This window comes from Neltuma alba, unplaced genomic scaffold (genome assembly GCF_004799145.2).
Source record: "Neltuma alba isolate B1F8T4 unplaced genomic scaffold, ASM479914v2 tig00002705_pilon, whole genome shotgun sequence".
Lineage (NCBI taxonomy): Eukaryota > Viridiplantae > Streptophyta > Magnoliopsida > Fabales > Fabaceae > Neltuma > Neltuma alba.
In genome coordinates this window covers 1-7,131 of record NW_021632976.1, presented here as the reverse complement: position 1 = coordinate 7,131, position 7,131 = coordinate 1, and the positions used below count along the sequence as shown (strand labels likewise).

The window sequence follows — 7,131 nt, the reverse complement described above, 5'->3', positions numbered from 1 at the left end:
TTAGACTTGTTCATTTATGTGCACCTTTTCAGATTATTTACTTCTCAACATTGACTTGATTCACAATGAAGGATAATGCAAATCAGTGACTCCCTCTGTAGATGAAGTATCAATGACAATACCAGAGTGTAGCCTTTCAATAGCAGTGGGTTATTATGTTGTGTTATTCACATTTGAACTGACTCTTCAAAGTCCAACTTTAATCTTCATATTAACATAGTTTTTAACAAGGTTAAAACACAGTTGCAATGACATAGAGGACACTACAAAACTAAGCAACGAGAGAGGAAACAATATATGATGAGACCTTCTAATGTTGAAAATACATCGCAATCAAATACTCGAACGAAAATTATATCTTGGCCCAGGTTTGAACATTGAGGATGGGGGAAAAAATCCTGTTAGCAAAATTTTCCCCAATTAGACTTGGCAAAGCTCACATCTAAACCGATAGTATGAATATGAGATGATTATACCCCCAAAAAAATTATGACAAAAGAATATTAAAATCAAAATTCAATGGATGGCGTTACAGACAACAAAGCCGACGGCGATTATGTCGATCTCCTCTTTCTGTTTCTTTTTCTTGCGACTAAGCCTTGATCTCTAACTAAACAATAAAAATTCCAGTGTGGATTTGATTCTGTTATGGGTGGTTGACCAAATGGATGAGAAGCCACGTACTCCTGAACATTCTCAGCCATAGCCAATCCTTCAAGATAAACACGAAGATCACCTCCAGGTCCTGCAATAACAGAAATGGAATAGGTGAAAATATGTTTGAACTTCGAAAATCCAGAGGAAACGAGAATGGAAGGAATCCCAAAAAAATAACGGAAAGAGAGAGAAGGAAAGAAAATTGGTTAATATTTTTCTTCATCATGTCCAAGGAAAACTTGCTGTTCCAAGTACTTTCAAACTGGAGAAACTTGAAAATATAAAAGAGAAGACTCGGCAAGAATGCGAAGGGTTAGTTTAACGTGTCCTCAAAAAGCAATTAACAGAAAAGATCATCCAAGTTATCAGGAATTGCAGGTCACAATGGTTGGCCGGGAACAAGACAGATGATTCCGAGATGATAATCAGTGAGACAACATAAATAATCTTAGCCACATATCAATGATGTTTAAAGCAATTATTATTTAGAAAAGAACTTTTATACGGCAATAACAATCCCTCAACATGAGCTAATAATTTGAACAGGGAGAGGATTAAAGAGGTCTGTCTCACCTAATGATGTGTCATTGTTGTCGCTGAACCGGTAAGAATAAGGAAATATTGCTGTGTGCATCTGAATATAATTTGCATAAGTAGGAAGAAACACATTTGCAGAAGAAACAATATGATTCAAAAAATTGAAGTCTTATTTTACGGAAGGAAATCCAAGAGCAGCTTACTGGATTCCGGATCGCTTTGTAAGGGGAGTCATCCAACAACAAAGTATTTTTCTCGTTGAACTCTCCCTTCTTCCATGGAAGATCGGACCTGCCCTTTTCCCACAACTTCCTCAGTTCCTTCAACATAAGGGGCTTGTTCTTGTCCTCGATGGTCCGAAATTTTGTCACAGTACATTGACGTTGATCCTACAAAAACCAATCATAACATGACTCAGCAGGCTTAAAATCCATCTAGAAGTGAATAATTCCCACCGATAACCAAATTTAATCAGGTGGATCTCATCTAAGCACACAAAAGGAGTTGCATCTCAACAAGATTTATTTGACCATACAATCGTTAATTTTTAAAATGTTCAACAAATACCTATTTAGCCCAAATTGAAATTGCTGCAGCTTGAATGAATATAGAGTTACAACCACAATTACCAGCTTGCTTCTATTTTGTAGTAATAGAAGGAACATTTAACTAAATGGCAACTGCTCCACAAAATAATATACAAACAACTCAGCTTGGCTGCACAAGTATAATACGTTATAGTAGCAAAGATCTGAGAAAAATTAGATACGTAAAAATCAATCAGAACAGCATCCAGACATTCACATATAAATGCAAACAAACAAATAAGAGAAATGCACAATAGAGCCGACTGCAAATCAAGAGTCTTGTTCTGCCTTTTCCTTTTGGGTCAAGGTCTGAAGCAATAGTTGATGTGTTTTATATTCTTCTAATATGTTCTAGTTTATAGTTGAGCTATTCAATCTATTTAATAGTATAGTACTTTTTTCCCATAAAAATAAAAGGAAAAAAAGTCATCAAACTGCAAAAGTAAAAATGCACACTAACAAGTTCAGTTGAAAATATTTGACAAAGGAGGATCAGGAGGAAGTATATACGTTCATGAGGAAAATTTGCCATCATTCGCAGCATCAGAGACAAACAAAAATCTTAGTAAGAAAGTAAACAACTCTCTGGATCAACAAAACACCATTAAAGTAAAAAAAGTAAAATACGCATCAATTACAAATACGTGATTGAGATGCGTCCTGGGAATATATTGAGTAAACTTCTCTACAATTTGATTAACTGATCAATCTGACCATAAATCTGCTGCTCGAAAATAGAGAATATTTTACCCAGGCAAAAAGCAGTTTGGATGCTGAAACCCCCACAAGAATTTTGATTGCAGCATCAACGTTCTGCCTGCAAGCAATTATATGCAAGTGTCAAGGCAAAGCATGCACCAACTAGTAAAGTGAAAAATACTGCTGAAATTCTAACCATAAGTGCAAAACTGCCAGGTGAAAGTTAACCAGAGAAAAGAGAAGAGATGGAACAGATATGAAAGCACTGAAATCAACAACCACTTGCAAGTACAATGCTCACTTCTGTTTATAAACTGTGAGCGGAATGGCAAATCACATGGATACTCCCTAACTACTTGAAACCACTAAACATTTCGTTGTTTACAAACTCATCTGCTTCCAAATAATACAAGTCACTGACTCGCATGTACCATTGCCTCTTAAAATTACATAGAATAAACAATTAAAATTAAAGTAATAAGACAAATTCATTCATGGATTGATAGATACCGTTTTCTTGATGACCAAATACCGACATGAAATTTGTCAAAACAGAACTGCAAAAAATCATCACAAAAAGGCCTCTTGAAAACTGCAGAAAGCAAGCAACAAAACAGTCAATCAAAGGAAGACGTAGATAGACATGAAGGCCAAAAATGTGAGGAGACTAGATATTTGATGATTATGACCTGATTTGTTATGTATCTTTTTGTCAGGTTTGTAACCCTCAGGAACACCAAGGACAAAGTCAGCAAGCAGCCCATTAAGATCAAGTACAAGAAGCTTCTTTTTTGGGTAGCTTGATATGGCTCTACCCAGTGAAGAATGCGATACCTTAGAATGACCATGCTTACTGACTACTGTTGAATGAGAAATGTCACCTGCAGAAGACATACACAACTTGTAACCCAAAAACAATCCAACTTTCCACCGTTTTTAGTCATCAAATTAAACTTCAGGAAAAATCATTGCTCATACCTATTTTCTGTTAACATTATTTTCCTCTAACGAAGCTCAAGGATTAAAGGGAACTTGATAATCTGAAACTTTTGTTTTCAACAATTCCTGAGTCAACTGTCAACTATTCACCACAAAATCGATGTGAATTATCCCTATTACCATCCTCCATTATTGGTTCCAGGTTATAGTGAACAGGGCTTGAGTAAGCACTACACTACCAAGATAGGTATTGACTCTAGCTCCTTTGCACAGGGCTCCAAAATTTCTATGACTCTAAAGTACTGGATGAATATGTTTCTTCATTAGTTTGATCTTTTTAACAGAACAATCTACAATATTAGAGTGAAACTGCTATACTTTATAGCCCGCACTGTACTCGATTTTCCTAACCTTCTCAAAATGCCTGGAATTTGCCACAACTGGCCATGGTTGCTAAATTTTCATCTCAAGGTTATGCTACCCATTACTGGTTAATGCTATCCTCGTCAAGCATTCATTGTTCATTTCCTCTATTTACTTCCAGAGATTGTCTCGTTACCACCTCCATGGACAAGAAACAAAAAGGTCAAGGTGAAAGCATAAACAAAGCAGAAGTTTGAGTTGAAATGGTACCTTTTGAAACACCAGAAAGATTGACATTGCTTTGTAAAGAATCATGTCTCGTCTTCCTCCTTTTTCCCATCCTTTTATTTTTCTTTCTTGGGTTCACTTCCGCATTTGGCATAGCCAGAGATCCATCTGTAGCCTTTTCAACCATATTTTGATCCTTTCCTTGGTTTTCTTCCTGACATTGACTCATTACTAGATCCGGAGCAAATGTATCTTTTGGAACTTCAAAATGATTGATAACACATCCAATATCATTACATCCAGTCTTTCTCCTCTTCCTCTTTTTATTTTTCTTTCTTAAACTTACTTTTTCATTGGCCACAGTTGTAGGTCCATCTGTGGCCTTTCCAATTATATTCTGTACCTCTTCATTGGCTTCCCGAGACAGTCTCATTACAGGACTCATTGGGTATTGAACTGAATGTAGAGGTGGCAGATCCATAGCAGCCGCAGAAGTGTTAACTGATAAGGTGTCTTTTGGAACAGCAGCTTTATTAACATTGCTTTCACTGGCATCATATCCTTTCCCTCGTCTCTTCTCCCGTTTCTTTTGTTTCTTGAGCCCACTGCTACACTTGTCGCGATCTGAGATTTATCTGATGCATTTTCAAGCACATTCTTCTCATTAGATGCATTTTCAACCTGAGATTGCCTCACCAGAATCCAGAGAGTGTTCATCTAGATGTGTTGGAGGCCCAGCCAAAGCAGCAGAGAGGTTTCAATTGAAAAGGCATCTTTTGGTACAGCAGAAAGATTACCATTCCTTTTAGTAGCATCATGTCCTTTCTCTTTCCTCTTCTTTCTTCCTTCTCTCTTTTTCAATCTTACTTCTGTGCCTAACATGATCTGAGATTTATCTGAGGAATTTTCAAGCACATTCTTGTCTTTTGATACATTTTCAACCTGAGCTCTCCTCATTGCAGAATCCAGAGAGTGTTCATCAGAATGTGTTGGAGGCAAAGCCAAAGCAGCTTTAGATGTTTCAGTTGATAAGGCATTGTCCAGTGCAGCAGAAAGATTATCATTGCTTTAGTAGCATCATGTCCTTTCTCTTGCCTCTTCCCTTTTCTTCTCTTTTTCAAGCTTACTTCTTTGCCAGACATGATCTGAGATTTATCCAAGTAATTTTCAAGCACATTCTGGTCTTTTGATGCATTTTCAACCTGAGCTTTCCTGGTTACAGAATCCAGAGAGTGTTCATCAGAATGTGTTGGCGGCACAGCCAGCGCAGCTTTAGATGTTTCAGTTGATAAGGCATCTTTCAGTACAGCAGAAAGATTATCATTGCTTTTAGTAGCATCATGTCCTTTCTCTTGCCTCTTCCTTTTTCTTCTTTTTTTCAAGCTTACTTCTTTGCCAGACATGATCTGAGACTTATCCAAGTAATTTTCAAGCACATTCTGGTCTTTTGATGCATTTTCAACCTGAGATTTCTCGTTACAGAATGCAGAGAGTGTTCATCAGAATGTGTTGGAGGCACAGCCAGTGCAGCTTTAGATGTTTCAGTTGATAAGGCGTCTTTCAGTACAGCAGAAAGATTATCGTTGCTTTTAGTAGCATCATTTCCTTTCTCTTGCCTCTTCCTTTTTCTTCTTTTTTTCAAGCTTACTTCTTTGCCAGACATGATCTGAGACTTATCCAAGTAATTTTCAAGCACATTCTGGTCTTTTGATGCATTTTCAACATGAGCTTTCCTTGTTACAGAATCCAGAGAGTGTTCATCAGAATGTGTTGGAGGCACAGCCAGCGCAGCTTTAGATGTTTCAGTTGATAAGGCATCTTTCAGTACAGTAGAAAGATTATCATTGCTTTTAGTAGCATCATTCCTTTCTCTTGCCTCTTCCTTTTTTCTTCTTTTTTTCAAGCTTCTTCTTTGCCAGACATGATCTGAGATTTATCCAAGGAATTTTCAAGCACATTCTTCTCTTTTGATGCATTTTCAACCTGAGCTTGCCTCATCACAGAATCCAAAGAGTGCTCATCTAGATGTGTTGGAGGCGCAGCCGCTGTAGAGGTTTCAGTTGAAAACGCATCTTTTACTACAGCAGAAAGATGATCATTGCTTTCAATAGCATCATGTCCTTTCTCACGCCTCTTCTTTCTTCTTCTTTCCTTTCTCAAGCTTACTTCTACACTTGTCATGATCTGAGATTTATCTAAGGCATTTTCATGCTCACTCTTCTCTATTGATACATTTTCAACCTGAGATTGCCTCATTACAGAATCCAGAGAGTGCTCATCTGGATGTATTGCCAAATTAGGTGTAGAGCTTTGAGTTGAAAAGGCACCTTTTGGTAGAGCAGAAAGATTATCATTGCTTACTACTGAACTTGTCATGTCAGAGACCCAAATCTAACATTTTCAAGCCAATTTTTCTTCCTTCTTTTGTTTTTTTTCCTTGACTGCACTTTGATCACTGGATCTATGTAAAACCATTGAACAGGATGCGTTTAGGTTAATTTAAAGCAGGTTTAGAAATTTCATTTAAAAAGGTATCTATTAAAACGCTAAAAAGATCAATATAGCTTTCAGCAACATTATTCTTTGACACATACCTTTTCTTCCATTTAATTTTTACTGTCAAGTTTGTCTCTGTACACACTACACAGTCATAGCCATATTTTCACACAACATATTACAGAAGCAACAACCTCCATAAAGATTTATACAGTAAAAATTCAAAAAATTCAAAGTTTTTCAGCTAAATGAAATCAGGATCTTTATCATTATATTTAATGTAATTACTTCATACACTCATGAGCGAACTTCTTTGGTTTTCAGCAATTCAACTAAAGCAGTTATCACAAGACAAACTTATACACAATCTTTTTACTGTATGATTTATTCAAGATCTCCTCCCCCAAAAGCTGCATAAGTTACCCTATGAACCATCTTATTCACACTCCAACCATTAATTTTTCAAGAAGCATAACTTTCCTTTTCTTTTACCTTACTGATCTATGTATCCATCTAAAGGATCCAAATGGCTATTTACTAAATCCTCAAAGTAGTAGAATTCATCATTTGACCACATGGTTCTCACCTGATCTTTGTTTTGTAGGTCAATAGTTTAGCACAATAT

The 7,131-nt window shown here is 36.6% G+C and overlaps 1 protein-coding gene across 1 annotated transcript; it reads right to left on the bottom strand.

The window, feature by feature from the left end:
• Window positions 1-451: 451 nt before the first annotated feature.
• Window positions 452-4,702, bottom strand: LOC114735694 (uncharacterized). The gene is made up of 7 exons (XM_028923411.1): window positions 4,053-4,702; window positions 3,170-3,361; window positions 2,991-3,072; window positions 2,532-2,598; window positions 1,398-1,583; window positions 1,231-1,291; window positions 452-745 (listed from the first exon to the last, which is right to left on the bottom strand). Exons 1-7 carry the CDS (start codon window positions 4,489-4,491, stop codon window positions 555-557), a joined length of 1,218 nt encoding a protein of 405 aa, XP_028779244.1. The 5' UTR covers window positions 4,492-4,702; the 3' UTR covers window positions 452-554.
• Window positions 4,703-7,131: the final 2,429 nt, after the last annotated feature.